At 38.6% G+C, this 21,484-nt stretch overlaps 3 protein-coding genes across 5 annotated transcripts; 1 reads left to right on the top strand and 2 right to left on the bottom strand.

Annotated features, from left to right (window-relative positions):
• On the top strand, positions 1 to 2,172 carry LOC117636473 (sm-like protein LSM3B). The gene is made up of 3 exons (XM_034370980.1): positions 1 to 201; positions 1,400 to 1,495; positions 1,893 to 2,172. Exons 1-3 carry the CDS (start codon positions 85 to 87, stop codon positions 1,971 to 1,973), a joined length of 294 nt encoding a protein of 97 aa, XP_034226871.1. The 5' UTR covers positions 1 to 84; the 3' UTR covers positions 1,974 to 2,172.
• A 561-nt stretch (positions 2,173 to 2,733) lies between these two features.
• LOC117636417 (fructose-1,6-bisphosphatase, cytosolic) lies at positions 2,734 to 19,065 on the bottom strand. The gene is made up of 13 exons (XM_034370901.1): positions 19,039 to 19,065; positions 5,786 to 5,974; positions 5,514 to 5,561; positions 5,335 to 5,409; positions 5,192 to 5,253; positions 4,977 to 5,043; positions 4,721 to 4,834; positions 4,355 to 4,441; positions 4,132 to 4,202; positions 3,992 to 4,057; positions 3,665 to 3,751; positions 3,483 to 3,558; positions 2,734 to 3,019 (listed from the first exon to the last, which is right to left on the bottom strand). Exons 2-13 carry the CDS (start codon positions 5,942 to 5,944, stop codon positions 2,909 to 2,911), a joined length of 1,023 nt encoding a protein of 340 aa, XP_034226792.1. The 5' UTR covers positions 5,945 to 5,974; positions 19,039 to 19,065; the 3' UTR covers positions 2,734 to 2,908.
• LOC117636415 (ubiquitin carboxyl-terminal hydrolase MINDY-3) lies at positions 7,825 to 14,658 on the bottom strand. 3 transcript variants are annotated; one of them, XM_034370898.1, is made up of 7 exons: positions 13,897 to 14,657; positions 13,320 to 13,398; positions 11,146 to 11,297; positions 9,746 to 9,920; positions 9,462 to 9,647; positions 9,302 to 9,373; positions 7,825 to 9,184 (listed from the first exon to the last, which is right to left on the bottom strand). In XM_034370898.1, the coding sequence occupies exons 1-7, from the start codon at positions 14,319 to 14,321 to the stop codon at positions 8,360 to 8,362; spliced, it is 1,914 nt and encodes a 637-aa protein (XP_034226789.1). In that variant the 5' UTR covers positions 14,322 to 14,657; the 3' UTR covers positions 7,825 to 8,359. The 3 variants fall into 3 exon arrangements, with proteins under 3 accessions (XP_034226789.1, XP_034226790.1, XP_034226791.1); XM_034370899.1 differs by having other exon boundaries at positions 9,797 to 9,920; positions 13,897 to 14,655; XM_034370900.1 differs by lacking the exons at positions 11,146 to 11,297; positions 13,320 to 13,398 and having other exon boundaries at positions 13,897 to 14,658.
• Positions 19,066 to 21,484: the final 2,419 nt, after the last annotated feature.

Genomic DNA, 21,484 nt, shown 5'->3' with positions numbered 1-21,484 from the left:
ACACACAGAGGATCTAGCGAATCCCTGTGCTCAGCTACCCGCATATTTTACCAAACCCATTTGGATTAAGAGCAAACTGAAGAGATGGCAAGTGAGGAAGAGAGCGCCGTGAAGGAGCCGTTGGATCTGATAAGGCTCAGCCTCGACGAGCGCATCTACGTCAAGCTCCGCTCCGACCGTGAGCTCCGCGGTAAACTCCATGTACGTCTCCACAGCCTTCCATGTCTCTCACTCTGTTCTAAATTAGGTTTTACCTACTTTCTGGGGTGTTCGAATTAGGGTTTAAGATTCGGGAGGAAACAAAAAAACAAAAAAACAAAAAATAGACAAAAGAAAGTTAGGGTTTATAGTATGCTACTTTAGTGTTTACGTCTTCAATGGAAATTAAATTAGGGTTGCTTTCTTATGGTATGCGTTAAGGTTTTTTTTTTTTTTTTTTTGGTTTTTGAATTTTTGTATTTTCCTTTGAAGGTTTGAGCTAGTTTTTATGTACTGCATTTTGAATATGGAAAGAAATTTACAAGGGTACTTTGACACTATGTTGATTAGGGCAATGATTCAGTTGGTGGTTACCATGTAGTTTAATTGTTGAGTATTCTCTTTTAAAAAAAATAATAAAAAAAAGTTGAACGATGGTTTCGATTGCTGTTTGCTTTATCATAGCGTGAAATTATACTCTACTGTATTCTCCGCAATTGTGTGGTTGTATAAGAAATCTGTAGCCATCTTTATGATTTTTCCAGTGGTAAATCCTCACTTTTCTTATTACTGATTTCAAATTTTAAATTATGCATTTGAAATCAATGTTAAGTATGGCACTTCTACTTGTGAACTCATCTTTATTGAACCTAGGATTAGGTCGAGCGTTATATGCTCTACCTAGATCAAGCGCTAAGCTTCCAAATGTATTGTCTAGTCAACTCATCCCAGTATTATTTAGTTGTCTTTTTGACCAAACAATACTTCTTAGCCAGCACCGAAATTGTCGTAAGAGTTATGCTAAGCCAATCACTGATGCTTTCCAAACCATCTCTCTTTTCCATTTCACCTTTGTTTCCATGTTCCTCAAAAGTATTTCCAATCGGAATCACTAATCTTCTAACTGCATCTGTTGTAAGAAAAAATGTGTAAATGAATGGAATTCTTCTATCAGAAAATTAATATGTAGTAAAGAAACGGAAAAAAAGACTAAGATGTTTGGTTCCAAAGATTGTTATGTGAGGACCAATTGTCTGAACTTGATGCAATGACATCAGGGATGGAGGGTGATGATAAATTTTCTTGTATGTGTACAATTATGTCAGTTGATTTTGTTAATTGGTACCTACAAGCATAGTATTTGTGCTTTTAAAGCTTAGTGTCTGATTCTTATTTTGTTTTTTGAAATCTGGCTTTGCAGGCTTATGATCAACACTTAAATATGATTCTTGGTGATGTTGAAGAAGTTGTTACTTCTATAGAAATTGATGATGAAACTTATGAAGAGATTGTCCGGGTATGTTACTCATTCTTTTCTTTGATCACTTTTTTTATTTTCAAAAATAGTAAATCTATATTCCAGTCATTTTTAACGTGTAATATTGTTTTCTTGGAGGACTAATTTGCATAAATAACAAAAATGATGCATAAATTTAAACCATGGCATAGAACTGCTTTAAGGACTGTACCATCGGATAGTTCCAGAGGCAATCAAAACCCCCAAAACATAATTAACGAAGAAAAAGACAAAGGATGATAAATATATGGTTGGATTTTCATGACCTATATTGAACTGCATTTGGCTTTAATATAGATCCTTACTTGTTTGGTCTTGTATGTTTTGGCTGTTGTTACTAGCTTGCTGTTGTATTAGATTTTTAGGTGATGACTTCTTTTTCATTCTTCTATCGCAGACTACAAAGCGGAATGTTCCTTTTCTCTTTGTTAGAGGAGACGGTGTCATCCTTGTTTCACCTCCTCTGAGGACAGCTTGATGTAGATACTTTTGCTGGGAAATCAATTGTTGTGACGTTTAACTAATCTCTCTCAATGTTATTCTACTTTTAGATTTTTGAATGCATGGAGATTTCTTGAATCCCAGCTATCTAGGATCAGATTTTCAGCTGTACTTTGAGGTAGCCATAAAAGAATTTGGAGTTTGATGAATCTCAGTTTGATGGTTTCTTACTGTTATTGTTTTCTTCTTGTTATCTTTACTTACAGAGTCCCATGATAGTCATTAGGAATTAGTTATGGGGGCCCACCCTTATTCTCTAAAAAATTTCTCCATCCAGTTGTGTGACTACAGGCAACAATGTTCACAAGTATGGATAGAAATCTTGACGTTATATCCTCCAAGGAATTGACTAGTTAGGATCTAAAATTTTCCCATGAAATAATGTAGTCTCCAGTAGTTTGCAATACTGCTGCGTTTTTTACTCCTCATGCCTTTAAGCTTTTTATTTTTTTTGTTTTTCATTATCCTTTAACCCCCTTTGTTTTTTTTTTTTTTTGTGAGTTTCGTTTTTTCGAGTTCATTTTTTTAATTTGAGAAAATAAGGAAAGAAACTAGAATATAAAAATTGAATGAGGCAGAATTCTAATTTCAGCAACAGAGGTTTGGGAGGATTAGAGTTTAGAATTTTCTCGTATCAAGTTCTATTTTTCTCCATTTAATCTATAAATAAAATTAAATATAATGATGCTATTTTATAATTTATGTTGTAATACTAATATATCATATTTTACGAAAACTTGAGCCAAAAAACGTTATGAGGCTATAATTCAAAACATAAGAATATAACCTTGTTAGAGTTGTAGACGTCAATAAATTATTGTACGCTCGCTTTACAGCTTGATTTAATAGATGGAAGTTCAGATAGCTGAACAGTTATGTAATTACTGTAACAGAAACAGAATTATAAGTTCATTACTTCTTCCCTTCTGCGGCATACAGTGTCTTGATTTCTTCAACATCATCATAGCTGCCAAGGAAGATTGGAGAGCGCTCATGGATCTTGTTTGGAACTAGGTCAAGGGCCTGCCAAGATACATGTTAATATACCCCCAATTGAGTCTCAAAAGTTCAACTAGCAAGAACTTAATCTTATCAAATAAAATCTGTCGAATTTCAAGCAACATTAAATGTTCTCTTGTCATGCCCATTTGCATGTTAAGTTGCTAGATTATCAATTTCAACAATTAACCAATCGTTCAAATAGCAAAACAACATAGCATCCCAAATTGCCGGACGAGAGAACATTACCCTTTTTAGTAATTTCCAATTTCGTTTGACTACTTTCCTAGAAAATGAAATTTCTTCGAAATTTTGCAGTTACGAGAATGCCTGTGTGTGTTGTATAGAGTATGCTCTGTTCCTACAAAACTTCATGGCAGGGTAGAGAATAGCTCTGGCATATCTTGCATGATAAGCTTTGCATACATAAAACTAACTAGTTATTTCACCCATTTCAATTAGCACAATAACGAATAAGAAATGTTACCCGTTCCTTGCCAGTGAATGACTGACCGCCTGCTTGTTCCATTAAGAAAGACATGGGGAAGACTTCGTAGAGAACACTAGTTGAGATAGGTTAAATCAAACTGAGTCACTAAATTCCTTAAACTTCAATCTGAAAATAGACTGTTAAACGGTTAATTATAGCTATAATCGCGCTTAACGTACCGCAGTTTCCCATTTGGGCTCTTCTTGTCAGCAGGATACAAAAAGATACCTCCATAAAGCAGTGTCCGATGAACATCAGCAACCATGCTGTTAAACATGATAAAATCATAACTTATATAACTTCTTATTGAAAGAAACAGAACGACATCAGATGTTGAACACAAACACGAAAAGAGAAACTAAAATGATGAAGAAAGAAAGCTAAAAATCATTGACCTATAAATAAACTTTTAGTTCACCACCAATTTCGGATTGGGATTGAAAGACCAAATCAAACAATTTAAACACCTGAAATTCATTGACTGCTAAGTTGAGAATAAAGGATACCTTCCAATGTATCTTAAAGACTTTGGTGATGAACCATCTTTCGGGTATTTGCACTTTTCCACATACCTGAAAATCAAATGGGTCAGACATCTCCAATGATGGTTTTAGAAATAAGAAATTATAAATTGAGCTTAGCATACTTGGCCGTCGGACCATCCCAATTTTTGGCATTCCCTTCATTCACTGAATAGATTTTTCCTTTCTTTGGAATCTGGGCAAAGAAGTAGACATAAACTGAATGTTAGAGGCTCCAAAACAAAGGGAAAAGAATGCCAATCTCAAAGATAACATATGTCCCTTGGTACATTCTCAACAGAATACAGTAAGGATTATGCTGGTTGAGGAATGTAAAAAGAGATATACCTGGATGTCTGGGTGAGTTAGTATGAACTCCCCAAGAGATGGATCCAGAGTGAACCCATGAACCCCTGTTCCAGTGCTCAGCACAAACTGTAAAATCATTACATTCCCAAATAATTAAAGCACTGTCTTGCAAATCTAGACTGCAGGCTAAGAAAATCCTAGATCCTACCATCAAAAGAAAGATTCAAATAAAGACTGCCATTTAGTCAGGCACACTACTCAGAGGAATCCGATAAAGTAACGAAATAAGAAATTTTACTTTAATGAAACGGAATAGCCAGTAATTGGGAAACCAGGAAAGGGGATGGGTTTACTAAACAAAATATGTATGCATCTGAATTAGAAGAAAAGTGATGTTTCATATACCGTGCAAGAGCTTCCATACATGCAGTAGCCTGCTGCAACCATATTCTTTCCAGGTTGCAAGACATCGTGCAGAGTAGGTTCAATGCCATCTTTTACCACATAAATCCCAAAAATCTAGATGAAAGAGAAGACAAATGGTTCCCACCACAACATTGAGTTATTCTGGAACAAATAATTGCTTTGCGAACATATGTCAGCACAGACTTTCAATGCTAACAACATAAAAGATATCATACTTCAGACTGAAGGATCATACCGTTCCAATGGAAACACCACAATCAATGTTAGACGAACCATCCAGTGGATCAAATACAACACAGTACCTGCCCCCAGTATAAGTTCAGAGAATTATTTACACATAGAACCGATAGTTAAAAGTCTCATAAAAAAGAAATTGGAAAAAAAATAACAATAAAAATAAAAATCCATAGCAACAAGCTCAAATAACCAGCATAAAGCATAGTCAATTACTTTCCACGCTTGGATGGCTCCACAAATATGGCCTCTTCATCTTCCTCCGAAACAAGGATAGACTGCCATAAAACCCAAATCGTTAGCAGAAATGAAGTCTTTCAAAATTCAGTTTAACTGTAAAAGGAAATGTTATGGCTTACAGTTCTGCCACTGCTAACCAGGGCCTTAACAAAAACTTCATTTGAAAGCACATCCAGTTTCTTTTGCTCTTCACCCTTTAACCAAAACAGCAAATCAAACTCACATAAAGAATTACCCAACAGAAAATATTTAATGTAAACAGATATCACTTTACACCCATTAAGCATCAAACACTTGCCTGAACGTTGGTCTCTCCAGCAAGCCCAATAAGTTTGGCCAGACCCGCCTGCACAAGTTAAAAATTTCACGTAAAAAACCCATTTCACATCACAGCACTAAAACAGAGAAAGCCTTGCATTCAAACCTATAATTGCCAAATTAAGATTAAAAAAACCTTCATTTCCATGACAAAATCAAATAAAAAACAAAACCCAGGTTGCCATTCGATATAATTTTACAGAAAAAACAACCAATACGTATCTGTGTAACAAGAAAATGATAGAGAGAGACCTTGTTGACAGCAGAGCAGACAAACTTGCAGCCAAGAACAATATGATTGAGCAAGATGGTGAAGTCTCCACGAGACTCAGGGTGCTTGGACTGCTCATTCAGCACGAACCTCGTTATGGTCATCAAATCCGTACGGTGAGCATCGGCTGCGTGATCCATTTTCGCCTATTTCTTTCTCTCTCTCTCTCTCCCCACAATCCACCACCACCACTGTCACTAAAAACTTCAGAAACCAAAAAACACAAAACCCACCAATGGCCAAATAAATAAATATATATTTATCCCCCAAAAAACATTTACAGAAAAATAAATAAATAGTCCTTTTTTTTTTTTTTTTTCCTTTTTTTTGAGTCAAAATAGTCGTTTAGATTTGGATTAGATGGTGGTGGTGGTACTCGATTCGAGGTGTTAATGGCTTGGGAAGGGAAGGGGCTAATCTGGTACTAAAAGAAGTTTCGGAGGACACGTGGAGGGCCTGGGATGGGGCAGTGAGCTCTGTGGCCGTCACTAAAGATAACGCCTCTCGTTGTTTTCTCCCTGATTCGGCGGTATCAGGTTTTTGTCTTGTCTCTGGAGATGGAGGATGAAGTGGACGAGGTTCGGTTGTGTGGATTTCAAGCAAACTTTTTGAAGTTTGATAGCAAGTGCCTTGTTGCATATAGGTTCTTTTCTTTTATGGTATTTGGTTTGTTGACCCTGAAATTTGATTGAATTACTCAAAATAACCTTGCTATTTTGATTTCTCAAGTCATATTTTTCTTACAAAAACTGGCTCTGCATGTCATGAAAAGTGAGTAAGTGTAGAGCACGTACCTTTTCAAAATGACATTTAAGTCTATTTTTTGTAACCAATATGGAGTGGCATGATTAAGAGACCTTCAAAAGCGAATCATGCGTTGAACACGATATTTTATTTGACGTCGTCTTAGATGAAATTGCTAAAAATTTAATAATGGGAATAGATTTACCAATTTTGTATAGTTCAAGAGGGGGACTGCTTTGAAATATGAGTGAGAGTTTAGGAAAACAACCAATAGCTCGATCTCCACAAATAAAAATGTGGGAGCTTTTCTGTGAGCCAAATAAGAATGTTTCATACCAAATGGGAAATGATGACAAAAATAATATTTAATTTTAAAGCCACATGCCACTTTTCTCTAAACTATATTGACATTGTCAATTTATCGCGAAACTTCTTTTCTTTTTTCAAGGAAAACTCCACATCAATTTGATATTACATAAATTTTGGGATTTTCATTTTTGTCAAATAAAATAATTGGGATTTTCTTTTTGGTCAGATAAAATAATTGGGATTTAGCAACACCTTGAAGCCATGCCAAAGAAAGAAGTTGAGCTGAAAAAAAGTAGAGAGAACGGGCTATGCACAAGGTGTGGGGGTTCTTTGATAGATGTCCAAACAATTGTAGCACATTGCAAGTTAAAAGGTTTCTCTATCCCAACAAGTGTCATTTTCTTACACTTCCATCCTAACAATGTATCAAAACTTGGAAAATGAGATATCTGTTAGTGAATTAAAAAATCAAGAAATTCCTCGAGGCTTTTTTGGTCAACACAAAATTAAGGCTTGTATGTAGCACAATAAATCGCAGATGGATTCAAGTAGTAGCTATATATGGGTGCCAAGTGGATTGTTTCCATCCTCCCCCCATGAAATATGGGCATTGTTTGAAAATTGTATGTTGAATTTGAAGCCTCCAAATCTTGTTCAATGATTTCTAGTAAAATATTGGTGTTGCCTTCTTACCTTAATTTCTGCTGCATTCATACATTTAACTATGAAAATGTCTGTAGATTCTGGTCGGCTTGGTTAAAATGTTCTCCTTCAGTTTCAACTAATAACTAATTGGTGTGCCAATGGAGTTTAGCTGCGGTGGTTTGGCAGCATCTTCCACCCATCCCCCTTCCAACTGGCACCCGGGTTCGAAACCCCGCTATGTAACCAAAAAAATAACTAATTAGTGAAAGTTCAAAATTCTTATAATTGGGGTTGAAATAAGTAGATACCTCCACAAAAGCCATTGGAAAAAATTGTAATACCTAATACCTCATCAAAAAAGCATATAGCTTTTAACACTGGAATAAGGTTCAAGAGAAGGAATACATATGTAACATATCAAGACATGGAAAACTTCCTACTGTAACAACAGTAATTCAGGAAGAATCATTACAACAATTTCGCCGAGACAAACTTGATGTTTGATTATTGAAGACCTTCCCAAGAACTGATAACTCTACCCAAGAAGGATGATTATGAATTAATTTTACAATTCGGATTGACAATAAACTTCACAAGAGTTTTTCCCCCTCCGAAAACATGTTGACAAATCAAAATCGAATTGATTGTTGAAGCTGCGGCATGCACATAGAGAATGCCATCGGCACTGTCCGCCTATTTGAGACTGAAGAAAACATTAGACGAACCCTCTCCATATCTTGATGGTGGCACTCCAATCCACACAAGCTCATCACTCTGGCTTTCTTAAATAATGAGCTCTGCGTGCTTCCAACAATAAAAGTACAACAAACTGTCCCCAAATAAGATTGGCAAACATTTCAGACTATACTAGGCGGGTACCCTATCCAATTGCAGACAGCACGGGGCCAGCGCGTTCTTATGCAGTCCACCAGAGGTGCATGCTGAGAAGGCTCCGGCTTGGCAATTTCTGTGACTTTCCCTCCAGATTCATTACCACCAGAACCAGAGGACACCGCCACATCTGTCATATATTCTTCAGGAGTCCATCTTGGAGGAACCGACACCTTCAATTTTGTGAGCCTAGGTCTTTGAACTGGAGTCTCGCCTCCAGAGCTTAGCTGGTTTCCATTCAGATCTGATTTTGCAATTCCATTAAAATGGTAAAGATCAAACACCTTCTTACCCATCAATCCAGTTGAATCCTTCAGCCCTCCTAAGCTCTTGTCCAATTCCAAAATGACCTGCCAGAACTCGCTCCATACGATAAATCCTGTGCTGCATAGGAGGTCAACCTTCTCAGTTGGAAGTTCTACATTAGTTTCTTTAAGGACTTGATGAAAGCCTTCCACACTAATAAAACCACCACCTCCACTCTGATCTTGTGCATCAAAAGCTTTTCGAATCTGTGATTCCCTTCCTTCCAGTTCATTCTCATCTTGAACAGTGGTATCTAGGGAAAAAAGGACTGTATAATGAGACTCACTTCCAACTACCCATATTGGCCATTTTGGGCATTTCAGATACTGGCCAACCTTACAAAAATTTAGGGATTCTAACAGAGTGAGGAATCCAACTTCCACAGGTCTGGATACACCCTTTAAAGACATGCCACCACCTAAATCCATCTTTCCATCGAAAACATTGGGCACTGCCTGCCCGCAGAGCAGCAAGTTCACAATTTCCTGTCCCATAAAATACAAAGGTAAAACAATGCACAAAATTCAAAAAAAAGAGCTGCAAATGGATCAACAACTGAAGCACTGGGTCCAAAGTGGAAATTCATTAATATAGAATTGTACCTGTGAAGCATGCCCAAAAGGAGCAGTGACAAGAGGTAGGCTCGGATCATCCCTGTCAGCTTGAACTAAGTCCTGCAAAAGAGAAAGTTTAACAAAGAAATAATGTGACTGTTTCTGAAGTGTACAGTTTTCAAGAGAAATTTTAAGCTAACAAGCATACCAGTCCTCGAGAAAGTAAAGCAGAAATAAGGAACAGCAATGCCCCCATACGACTTTGGAAAACAGGAATCACAGCTTGGAGCCTTTTAAATGCACTTTCTCGTGTTGTGTATGTGTTAACTCTTAGCACCTTATGCAAATCAGCAGCTGATTCAATTGAAAGACCCTCAAGTGATTTTGTTATTACCTGTGGAATGAGATTTATATTCGTTAGCAGGAAAAATAAAGGTCCAAAATTCAATTCAACCTAGAAATCCAAATAAATGCTGTGCAAGTGCAACATACATTATTCCTATCAGAAAACAGAGCATTATCCACAAGCTTCAGTTCACTTACTTCATCATCCAGATTGTCTTTAGACCTCTCAGTGTCATCTCCAATAACACTCAAAGTTGCAATCACAGCCCTTTTATTACTTCCGCATAAGAACAATATTTCACCCATACTTCTAATCAGTGCTCTGTCAAAAAGATCAAGTGTTGATTTCAACAAGCATCCCAATGAGTAAAAAAACTTTAAATCAATCGTCAAAAACAATAATCAAATTACCAATATAAATAAATATCGTCGGTTCCAGACTATAATCAGAGTCAGATATGTTAATAGCACAGAAGATATCATTACCGTGTTTACACACTGGTTTCTTTTTCCTCTTTATAAGATACCATCTTAGACTGATTTGGGACCAACGAAATTAATTAGAATGAGTATATTGTTAAAACGAGAAAAAAAAAAAACAAAAAAACAAAAAAGGAGTGCAAAGCAGGATGGAAAAGTGGTCCATCAGGAACACCAAAAGCCTCACAGAACTAAACTAGGTCAAAAATTATCAGAACCATTAACCCACAAAATCAGCCCAATACAGAACGAGTAAACTGAAAGGAGCATCCTTAAAATGCCTAGATACTAGATGGTGAAGCCCAAACAGAAGTAAAAAATCTATCCCAGAATAAAGACACCGCTTGTTCTATATGTAAGGTTTTTGTGACTGCGTGGAAAGTAGAAACTGAACGAAAACCATGACTATAGGCATATGATAAAGCACAAAACGTCAATTTTAGCTGAAGCGGGTCATCACAGACGTGAAGGTATTGATATAAATGAAGGTTCTACAAAGACTTTTTGCCATATTTAAGAGAAAATAATAATCATATAAGCAGGAAGCCTTGTACATAAAAGAGTATATTGTGTCTAAGCGTAAAACAAAGTTCAAAAAGTTATAGATGATTTCCGGAGACAACATACAACGAGAAAGTAAATACTACAAAACTTTGACATATAAAAGTAAAACAGTTATGAAAAGTTAAGACTTTCTAATTGTGCAGGTTAAAATGATGATAGTGGGACAAAAACAACTGAAAAAGCATTCTGCACATCCTCCAAAAAAAATTCCATACTCAAAGTTACGGTAATAACCAGAAGTTAAACAGCATTAGGACAGTAAAATTAGTGTAAAGTTACAAAGGACGACACCAGTTTGCAGTGTGTAAACACGCAACTAAACAATTGGCTACAGAAACGAGTAAACCAGAAAGGATGTACAGGATCATATGCTTTAACCAGATTTCTATGATTCTCCCCAGATTGGACTATGAAACAGTAAAAGTCCAAAACTAATAACATAATGCATAGGCATCATCAACTTAAAACACAGATGTATAATTTACCATGCAATGATTAATCACCTTGCTTTTGCATCTTCAGTAAGAGAGGCAAAATTATTCGATGCAACACACGGACTATTAGACAGTGTCCTTGAACCCATATTGTGATGCATGTTTGGTACAACTTTACCTAATTCAGGTGGGCAGAAAATGAGGTATTTGAGAACAAATGCCTGCACAACCAAACAGAAAATACTGTAACCAATGTAAATATAGAATCATGACATGCATGTACAAGTCAATAGCAGTTTTTAACACAACACCAAGAAATATAAAACAGTAACATCAACAACAACAACAACAATAATAATAAAACAGAGAGAAGAAAAGATAAAAAACACCTAGGGGTGGAAGCAAACAAATGTATCTCATTACAGCAACAAAAACTAACATATGATGATAGCAATCCCACGATAACTAGTACTACATCAAAGACATCACGAATAAAAAAACTCAGTCTTATGTGAAACATATATACTAGAAAGAAAGGACGATAAAAGGCACAATACAATCTTTTTCTTTCCTCCCATCGTAATTTCATCCACATCATTAAAATTGAAGAGACAAAAATCTTACTTACAATATAGCAAGAAATTTTTTTTAAATTCAACAAGTGAAATACCACCTTATTTTTTTAGAAACCTTCTGAGAAACAATAAAGGGCATCATTACCCAATTTTGCTAGAGGTAATTGGACCACTTCAAAGACTACACTAGCCCATCCACTTCAATTTGGGGTTTAAAAATGTATTTTTGTATTAGAAACTCTTTAGTGTTCTTTTCATCATTAAGGATACACCTATGTGGTCTACAGGTAGGTATGGTAATGCTAGGACCATCTGATTTTCACAGGGAGCTAAGCCAATGAAACCCATCTGAGTTCAGACATAGAATGCTTCACTTTTTGTAATTATGATATAAATTTTGAACTATTTATAATTTAGAAAACAGTAATTACGTTGATTACAAAGAAATTCTATTTTTACATTCTAAGTCAATTAACATGCCACTTACAAACTTATCAGATATCCAAGATAAGACAAAGCACATTAAGCTTGATTCGGCATTTGGGCAACACCATCCTAAAATAGGGTCGTGCTATTGGTGGTATCACCTTTCTATTAGGCCTTGCACACACAATTGGAGACCTGTTAATCGACCACAATTCACCAATACCATAAAAATTTTATTTTTACATTATATAAGAACATTATCAATTAAAGAGATGCTAAATGGTCAAAAGTGAAATGGACATCCTTATACATTGGACGTATTGTTTCTCTTTTCATATAAATGATGCATCAGATGTGTCAATCTACAATTTGCTATAGGACGCAGAGTAACAGATAATTATTTGTAATTTTAGAGAAAAGGGAAACCATATCAAATGCTATGACTTGTTTCGCCATGCTTTATAATCTATAAAGCCCAACCAATTAAATAATTAAATGAGTTACAACCAATGAACAATGCTTATTCAATGGTTGAACCAGATCATATTATCACTCCACGTGTTTACCAATGTACTACATGTTTAAAACCAATGTTTTTGACTCAGCCCCTCACGGCCAACATATAATTCTGTACCAATACACGAAAAAAATACCAATTTATTGTGTGAGTTAGTCATGTCAGAGTAAGGCCTTCAATTATTCCATAAAATGAAGAAAATAAACTATTAAGTGTTCTATAAAACAAATCGGGTTAAATTGGAAAATAAAAAGTAATTAACAAACAACAATTCTTATTTTTTATCCCACTACTCCACCTTTATATAACTCCCATCATTTCCCCAATCTTACTCTCATCTTCCCTCTCCCTTATCCCACAACTCCTACTTTCTCTCCCCCATCACTAGTAACTAAGAGGCCAAAAAAAACAACCTATTTTTAAACTATAATCTTAAAAAAGCTTCTGTTAATAGAAACAAACTGACTTCCAAAATTTTCAGAATAAAATGAACCAATATATCAGAAAAGGGAACATTAACTAAAATCAGATCGTAATGCACCGGTAACTGTGTGCAAAGAATGAAAAGAATTTTATACAACACAGGAGTCCAGACTCCACAGAGTTCAACTTTTGTAACCAGAATTTCATTCTCAAATCAGCATCAATCATTAAACTTCAAAATCTAACCATGGCAAATAGGATGGGACACTCAAAACACATAAGTTGAGAAATCAGGAAGTTACTTGAATTGCTGCTAAAACGCCACAGGGCCCACCTTCATGCTGCACTAGACCCATAGATGTTTCTGGATCAGGGCTAAACCTATGGAGAAAAAAAAATTATAATGGCTAACCAAGGGCAAGTACATGAAACAACCACAATTCATATTTCAAATATTACAAACACAGTAAAGAATAGAAACCATATAAAGGATGTGATGTAATTCAAAGTGGGAAGTGAGTTCAAGAAACTTGTTAACAATGGAGGCATGGAGGCAATATTTTTAATGAGGCAGCAGTTTCAAGAAGTGATTTCAATATTTCTATAACTGATGTCTTACAGCTGCAGTTAAAATAACCAGAAAAATTATGGCGCTATAACAGGATGATGCATAAAGAAACATAAAGTTTGAGGAGTGAATCATAAAACTACGATGAACAGAACTTGCGCGTCGATTCAAAGTAAACTTAAATTGAATTGTCTTTATATCAATATATTATATCCTAAACCAGTAGCAACACCATATGTAGCAAAATAGGAGCATGACCAGATATGAAGGCAACAATTAGGCCATAAGTACAAATTGAGTGTTATACACACCTTATACCCTGATTACTCCACTGTGCAAGAATGCCCTTTGTAACCTCAGCACCAAACACCATCGAAAACAACTGCTTTGCATCCTCTTCGCTCAAACCTTTTCCCAAATTCACTTCCTCCAAGCTCAATTCCTTATCTTTCCTCACGACCTTTGCCGCCAAAGCCGAACCCGAGGAGCCCGCAGACCCCGAGACCGAGCTAGGTGAAGGCGAGGCCTTTCTGGCATCCAGCATTCTCTTCTCGGCTGCAGTAGCCATGAGCTCTCGCTGAAGTCTCCGGGTCTTCACTTCCGACGACTCCTCAGGCAACCCGGTGGGAGCTCCTGCGGGGCCGTCCCTGGGTTTGCTGCGCTTGGGCTCCGGAGGCGAATTCTGCATGCTCATCCGTAGTGCCGTTCGCAGGTCCTCCTCCTCGTGATCCGCCATTGGGACCTTTTAGATCCAAACCTCGAGAATTAGGGTTCCGATTACGATTCGTAAACTAATTTTGAGATTGTGAAGAAGAATGAAATCCGAAATGGAATTCAAAACCCTCGATTGGAGGATTAAACGTTAAAAAAAAGTTAAAAACGGAAGTGAAAATAATGAGACAAACAAATTCCAGGCTGCCCCAATACGATGCCAAACGGGTCGTTTAAGGGAACCCACCGTGGGTCCATTTTGTAGGCATTTTAGTCCCTGAAATGACTATCATGCTCTTGTAGTTTCTTTTACCAAGGAGAATGAGAGGAGTAATTAGGAGATAAGATGAGGGTATTTTGGCCAATTCGGGACTGCCGACTAAATAAAAGGTTAGATCAAATAAAAGTGGCCGGTGATACTTTCCTTTCATGGGAGCAAAGCCGTTTCCGGTTGGAAGAGAATAAAGCAAGGATGACTCTATTGCAACTCGATACTATTCCAGCAACAACCAAAAAACTCAATATATTATCATTGAACATATCTCCTCTGGAACCTGGAAACCTGTTAAGGCTGCTAGAAATGGCCCTGCTATATCCCACCTTTTCTTTGCGGATGACCTCATTTTATTCGGGGAAGCCTCTATCCACCAAGCTAAGATTATGAAGCATTGCTTGGACCTCTTTTGCGGTGCCTCGGGTCAGCAAGTCAGCTTTGAGAAATCTAGAATCTGCTGTTCCCCTAACACTGAACCTGGAATTGCTGCTTCTTTAGCCAATATTTGCGGGTCTCCCCTCACGGATTGCCTTGGGAATTATCTTGGTGTTCCCTTGATCCAATCTAGAATTACCAAGGATACTTACTTTGGGATTGTTGACAAAGTGCAGCGCAGATTAGCCTCCTGGAAGAGCCACACATTATCTATGGCAGGGAGACTCACTTACTTGCAAGCTGTCACCTCTGCTATACCAATCTATACGATGCAATCGGTTGAGCTTCCTATATCTACTTGTAACCAGCTTGATAAGATTAATAGGGACTTCTTGTGGGGTTATACCGGTGACCAAACTAAAATCCACCTTGTCAACTGGGACACTGTTTGCCATCCTAAGAGCTGTGGTGGGCTAGGTCTAAAAAAGACCCATTTTATGAACCAGGCCCTTCTTGCCAAGACTGGTTGGAAACTTATTCAAAAAAAGCAGGGTCTTTGGTCCCAAGTTCTCAATGGCAAGTACCTAAAAGACCAAAGTTTGCTTGCTGCGCCTAATCTTAAATTCCTAAATTGCTCTAGTACTTGGCGAGGTATTCTTTTTGGGACTCAACTTGCCTCCAAAGGTCTTAAATGGAGAGTTGGGAATGGTGACAATATCTTGTTTTGGAAGGATAATTGGGCTGGCTGTGGTCCTCTGGAGAACTTCACCATAGTCCCCCTTACTGCTGATATGCTGGATTGGACCGTGAGTGATTTTCTCACGGAGCAAGGTTGGAACACAGACTGGCTGATGGGCTGCCTCCCCTTACATGTGGTGCAAAAAATTCATTGCATCTTTGCAGGGTTTAATCACACTGAGGCGGACTCTTGTATATGGCAGCGCACCTCCAATGGTGAATTTTCTGTGAAAACGGCTTACCTCTCCTTGTTTACTGAGGAGACCAACTATACTTGGACTTGGGATATTATTTGGAAGCTGCAGGTCCCTCCCAAGATCAAAACCTTTCTCTGGTTGTTGATTCATGGTAAGCTCCTAACCAATGTCCAACGTGTGAGAAGAAACTTAGCTTCCAACCCCAACTGCCCTTGCTGCAACGGCTCCATGGAGTCCTTGGATCATCTCTTTCGCAGGTGCAGTCATGCAGCTAAAATGTGGAACTCCATTGGCATTCCCAATCAAGTTGCTCACTCTTTCTCTATGGATTTTAAGGACTGGCTCTTCACCAATATTAAAGCTAGTTTCAGCTGCATGCAGGGTATCCCTTGGTCCTCCCTGTTTTTGGCTGCCCTATGGTTCTGCTGGAAATGGCGCTGTAAGAAAGTTTTTGATCTCAACTTCTCTCCTCCTCCCTGGCCCCACATTCCGATCATCCATTTCTCCCGTGAATGGCTGGTGGCTAACAGATCCAGGAACTCCAAGCTTCCTAAACATGTCCTTAAACTTCACTGGTCTCCTCCCTGTGCTGGCTGGTTTAAGATTAACGTGGATGGTAGTTGTATGGGTGTTTTGGGCGCTATTAGTGCTGGTGGCATCATAAGGAACGATGCTGGTATTTGGGTCAAGGGGTTTGTTACGAAGCTGGGAAGTGGCAGTATCCTAGAAGCGGAGCTTTGGGGAGTCTTCAGAGGCTTGCTCCTCACGTGGAACGAAGGCATCCGACGAATTCATATGGAATGTGACTCTCTCACTGCTGTATCTCTTATTAATGGAGAAACTGGAACTAACCACCCCCTTTCTAGCATCATCCATTGCTGCAAAGACTTGCTCTTGCGTGACTGGGAGTGCACCATATATCACATCTATAGAGAGCAAAACTCTGCTGCGGACCATATGGCTCACTTGGGTCAAAACTCCAGTTTGGGTTTTCATGTTATTGATCTTCCTCCTCCTTCTATTGTTAGCCTCTTGGCTAATGACTCTTCTAGGGGAACCACTGCGAGGCTTGTCCCAGTGTAGTTCTCCTTTGTGTTTTTGTCGGGCTTTGGCCCTCCTTGTAACCAAAAAAAAAAAAAAAAAAACTCAATATTAGTATTAAGATATATATATCTTCTCACATTCGATGTCCCAGCATTATAAACAGAAAGGAATAATAGAAAATACATTATATATGGCGTCTGCTCTAATTAATTTGACGAAATCCATATTTACATTGTAACTCAGTTTTATTATTATTATTTTTTTAATACACACACGTTTACTATAAGTTAACTCAACATTTTATTGAATTTTATATTTTTGTTTTCACCTTGACATAAAAGTTCTCTCAACTGAAGCAATTGCAACGGGTAAAACTAAAACTAATGTAAGAAGTAAATACACATAGTTGTATATTCTACTGCTTTCTGTATTCACCAATATTTTTGTCAAGTCAGTAATTCTGTTCAATGATGAAAACTCCGTTCTGCGCTGCATATCAACAATATAAAGCCCAAGTTGATCTTCAAGCTTCATGAGGTCATGGTTATTATATTTTTGAGGGTAAAATTTAAAAAAACGAAGTAATTGTTCCAAACTTCCAACTTCCCCATTTCCAGTGGTACATCCAGGATTCTCGAGCCAAGGGGTCACTACGTAAAAACTTCAAAATTTTTCTAGAAGAAAATAACCCTAGAAAAACAGAAAAATAGTTTCCATCCAAATTTCAATTGTACACGATGAGTTCTTTATTAAAAACTTTGCATTATAGTTTCATAAATCATTTATTTTTTAATAATTTTAGGCACTTTTGTTTATGTCTCATCTAAAAGAGAATATCATTTTTTTTATAAAGAATAAAATTATAATGTATAAAGACTACAATTATCTTTTTAAAAAAAATTTAAAATGAAACAAACCCAACCCCCCACTTTGAAAAAGAAAAAAAAAAAGAAGCTCTCATTTTCTTTTTTTTTTCTTTTTTTAAATACTACATATAATATAACATGTTTGTTGTTGTTAGCGTCCCCATTTTAATATTTTTAATATTATATTTTTATGTATTTTTTAAGGAGATTTTGGAAAATGCCAAAGGAAACATAAATTTTTTAAAAGAAGCCAAAATGGACAAAATTGCCTTTATTTATTTTGTATTTTCTAAGGAATCTTTTACATTTGCATGTCTTTGGTTTGAAAGTTGAGAGGTTTTTCTGTCTTTTTTGAAGAAGCTTTAGCTTTTTTTAAAAGTGAAAGTTTTTTCATGGCTAAAACCTAAATTTTTATTTATTTATTTTTTATAAGGAAAATGAAATAAACAACAATCGGAAACCACGCGGGCACGCAAGCCCCACTAAGTCAAAATAAAATGGAACCGAACAACTTAGAGGAATCTCACGATCCCACAGCCGGGAAGGGGCAAGATTATGGCCTAAACTAGCAATATCATCTGCAATAAAATTAGCCTCCCGAAAGATGTGCTGAAAAGAAATCTCTTTGCAATAAGAACTCAGCATTCGAATGTCTTGTACAAGGAGACTGATGCTCCAAGGAACCGAAACCACATTGTTGACACAATCAATGATAAGCTTTGAATCGCCTTCCACCAGGATCTTCCTCTAACCATTATGAATGGCACGGGCCAAGCCATCCCGAAGAGCTAAACACTCCGCAACTGTAATTGACACTTGACCTGAGTTTTTAGCGCCAGTTAATCGAACATTACCATTCTAGTCACGAATTGCAAAACCAGTTGCAGCCAAATTACCATGCACTGAACCATCAAAATTCACTTTATTCCAGTCCAAAGGTGGAGGCTGCCACTTTATGTTAATTAACCTATTGGACTTCTGAGGAGGACATGAATTAATTTTTCAGTAATCTAACCCAATGCGCCCAGCCACAGGAAGGGCTGTTTTCAAAGCAAAATAGGCCTTCAGTATAAATTAAAAAAAAAACCACAAAAAAAAGACTAGCTCACGACACAGCACGAATCAAAGATACACTCTTTTTTCCCCCTCTGCAGTCGAACTCTCTATCTGTGGCTTTCTTCCAGTGACTATTTTGCTCCTCTGGGTTGCAACACAAATTCCTTTTGATCTGCTCTACCTTGTCTTTCCTTCTCTCTCTCTCTCTCTCTCTCTCTCTATCCAAAATTAAAACTCACACACCCGTTACCATCGCGATAACCCATCAACTAACCTCTCTCTCTGTCTTTGGGGACTTTCATCGAGCACGTTCAGTGCATCCAAGGGGTCAACAAGCTGCTAGCCAAGGGGTCTGCAACTGTTCTCCTGCGACCTCCACAGCAAACGCTGGCATCCCAAGGGGTCAATTGACCCCTCTTGTCCCTTGGTGCGTCCGCCCCTGCCCATTTCCACACACACTCTCTCTCTTCTGCAACTCAGGAGCTGATCTTTCTCTTCGAATCAGAAGGCACCCTTCTTCTTCTTTTTCGCCTCCAAAAATGGAACTAAACTTTCTATGTTTTTTTTATTTTTTTTATATCGATTTTATTTATTTATATTTCGGTGTAGGAAATTGGAGAGCTTTTTGATTAATTTCTATGTGAGTACCTCTGGGTTTATTAATCTTTGTGGGTTTTCCATTTTGCTCTTTCACATGAATGTTAGGCATGGAGAAATTGAAATGTCGACACGAACATTGTGTATCAAGGGGTCAAAACACCAAATTTTCTTGCTTCGGACACCGGTGTAGTGCCGGCCGAAGGCTCTCTGATGCCTAAGTCAGTTACAGGTAGTAATTCTGGCAGAGTAACAGTAAAAGTGGGAGAATAGTTACCCTTTTTACTTGGGTACTGCTCTCTATTTATAGGGAGGTGAAAGTAGGAGCTTTGCACAAAGTTCCAATGTGGGACTTTGTGCAAGTCGTCGTGGTGGCGACACGTGTCCTGGAGATTAAGTTTGGCAGCTGGGAGCTTCGGCAGGTGTCTGGCACCTCGGAAGTGTGTCTTCCTTCGGCAGGGGAGAAGGCGTGGCTGCCTTGGTGCTAGTCGCTTTGATGCTGGGTCTGCTCGGTTCATTATGGTGTAAACAGTAGTCCCCCAAGTTCGCGGTCGAGAAGTAACTTCTGGGTTGGGAACTTGTGAGTTTTTGGAATTGTAACCGAGCATTCCAGCTTCATTGGGAGCCGTATGGCACTCCATAGTCCCCCGAGTTGGCAAGCTATGAGTTGCATCGACACATGAAATGTGTGATACAAGATGTGTAAGCCTCTAGAACTGCTGGTAGCTGGGTACCTGGGTACTTGGGCTTGTTACAGATAGGATGGGAGCTGGGTCCGTAGGTTTTTTTTTTTTTTTTGGGAGCTGGGCCTTCGGCAGGCCGGGTCTTTAGAGAATTTCGAGGGATCTCCATTTCTTCCATGGCCCTTGCCGTTCCACAAGGGTCTAGCCATTTTTTTTTTTTGGGGAGCTGGGCCTTCGGCAGGCCGGGTCTTTGGAGAATTTCGGGAGATCTCCATTTCTTCCATGGCCCTTGTCGTTCGGTAAGGGTCTAGCCATTTTTTTTTTGGACTCTCCACACTTCCTCCATGGCCCTTGCCGTTCGGCAAGGGTCGAGCTCCCTTTTTTTTTTTTGGCTTCGGGAGCTAGACCTTCGAGGGGCCGGGTCCGTTGAAAATTTTGGACTCTCCACACTTCCTCCATGGCCCTTGCCGTTCGGCAGGGGTCTAGCCCCTTTTCTTTTCTTTTTTTTGTTTTTTTGTTGGTTTCGGGAGCTAGACCTTCGAGGGGCCGGGTCCTTTGAAAATTTTGGACTCTCCACACTTCCTCCATGGCCATTGCCGTTCGGCAAGGGTCTAGCTCCCCTTGGCGCTAGGAGGGTTTTGGAGTTGGGTCCTTTGGCAATATAGCTCATTGTGATATTGGGCTTGAGCAATGGCCTTGTACATTGGGTTTGGGCCTAGGGTTTGGGATTGGGAGGAGTAGAAAAACTTGGAATTGTTTTATGTCTTGCCGTTTGGCAAGTAGTTTCGGCAGTTAGGGTAGGGTTGGGATTGGGAGTAGAAAAAAGCTTGGGATTGCTTATCTTGCCGTTCGGCAAGTTTGAGTTCACAGTTAAGGTAGGCTTCGAGAAAGCTGTCGGGAGGAAAGTTTTGACTTGTTGCTCGAGTTGTTGCTGTCGTGCGCGTCGATAAGTGGTGAATTAATGGCAAAGTGGCCGGGTTCGTCGAGCATCGGAGCTCGCCAGCAAAATTCCTTCTGCGGTCACCATGGCAAGGCTGGGTTGTCCTTCGGCAAAGCTGCTTCAGCAAAAGCTGGGTTGTCCTTCGGCAGGCTGCTTCGGCAGGGCTGGGTTGGTAGTCTTCGGCGCAGTAGCTGGAGTGTTTGCCGATTCGCAGGAGCTGTCCGAGGGGGCTGTCCGAGGTGCTGCTCAATCGATCCACCTCCGCCCTCATGGCCTCATAGCACTCGGGGTCATAAGCGCGACGCTTATGTCGGACTAGTCGGATGGCAGGATTGACGCTAAGCCTATGGGATATGATGTCTAGTGATATGCCAGGCATGTCATTGTAGGACCATGCAAAGACTTCGGAGTTGAGGCG

This window comes from Prunus dulcis, chromosome 8, assembly GCF_902201215.1.
Source record: "Prunus dulcis chromosome 8, ALMONDv2, whole genome shotgun sequence".
Lineage (NCBI taxonomy): Eukaryota > Viridiplantae > Streptophyta > Magnoliopsida > Rosales > Rosaceae > Prunus > Prunus dulcis.
This window is presented reverse-complemented; position numbering and strand designations above follow the sequence as displayed.

Coding starts and splice junctions, on each gene's coding strand:
- LOC117636417 (XM_034370901.1), bottom strand. CDS start 5,944: ATGGATCACGCAGCCGATGCTCACCGTACGGATTTGATGACCATAACG. Junction 5,254..5,334: donor TGGTTAGCAGTGGCAGAACT/GTAAGCCATAAC, acceptor GTTTTATGGCAG/TCTATCCTTGTTTCGGAGGA. Junction 3,559..3,664: donor AGCCCAAATGGGAAACTGCG/GTACGTTAAGCG, acceptor TATCTCAACTAG/TGTTCTCTACGAAGTCTTCC.
- LOC117636473 (XM_034370980.1), top strand. CDS start 85: ATGGCAAGTGAGGAAGAGAGCGCCGTGAAGGAGCCGTTGGATCTGATA. Junction 202..1,399: donor AGCTCCGCGGTAAACTCCAT/GTACGTCTCCAC, acceptor CTGGCTTTGCAG/GCTTATGATCAACACTTAAA. Junction 1,496..1,892: donor CTTATGAAGAGATTGTCCGG/GTATGTTACTCA, acceptor CTTCTATCGCAG/ACTACAAAGCGGAATGTTCC.
- LOC117636415 (XM_034370898.1), bottom strand. CDS start 14,321: ATGGCGGATCACGAGGAGGAGGACCTGCGAACGGCACTACGGATGAGC. Junction 11,298..13,319: donor GCGTTTTAGCAGCAATTCAA/GTAACTTCCTGA, acceptor TTGGTTGTGCAG/GCATTTGTTCTCAAATACCT. Junction 9,185..9,301: donor CTTTTGGGCATGCTTCACAG/GTACAATTCTAT, acceptor TTTATGGGACAG/GAAATTGTGAACTTGCTGCT.